At 56.3% G+C, this 215-nt stretch overlaps 1 protein-coding gene across 1 annotated transcript in view; it reads right to left on the minus strand.

Annotated features, from left to right (window-relative positions):
• Positions 1-215, minus strand: part of LOC119589371 (cholinesterase 2-like) — a gene marked incomplete at its 5' end in the record, with an annotated part of 36,916 nt that overhangs the window by 33,042 nt on the left and 3,659 nt on the right. Inside the window, one exon of the mRNA XM_037937987.1 lies at positions 6-156. Within this exon, the coding sequence (XP_037793915.1) occupies positions 6-156 (151 nt within the window). The remainder of the gene's footprint in view (positions 1-5; positions 157-215) is intronic.

Consider the following 215-nt stretch of genomic DNA (forward strand, 5'->3'; position numbering starts at 1 on the left):
CGCACCTGTTGCGAGCAGCGCCCCCTCATGCGCCGTAATGCCGGTGATGAGGTCGACTTCCCTGTGTCTGGCCTCGAGCATGAGGACTTCTGGGGAGGCTGTCAGGAAGTCCCCGTCTACTCGAGGCCCCACCAAGAGGGGACTGCCCATCCACACCTACAACATTAAGAGGGTGTTGGAAATGATCTTTCCAGGAAAGTAACACATAAACATGT

The sequence above is a fragment of the Penaeus monodon genome, chromosome 25, assembly GCF_015228065.2.
Source record: "Penaeus monodon isolate SGIC_2016 chromosome 25, NSTDA_Pmon_1, whole genome shotgun sequence".
Lineage (NCBI taxonomy): Eukaryota > Metazoa > Arthropoda > Malacostraca > Decapoda > Penaeidae > Penaeus > Penaeus monodon.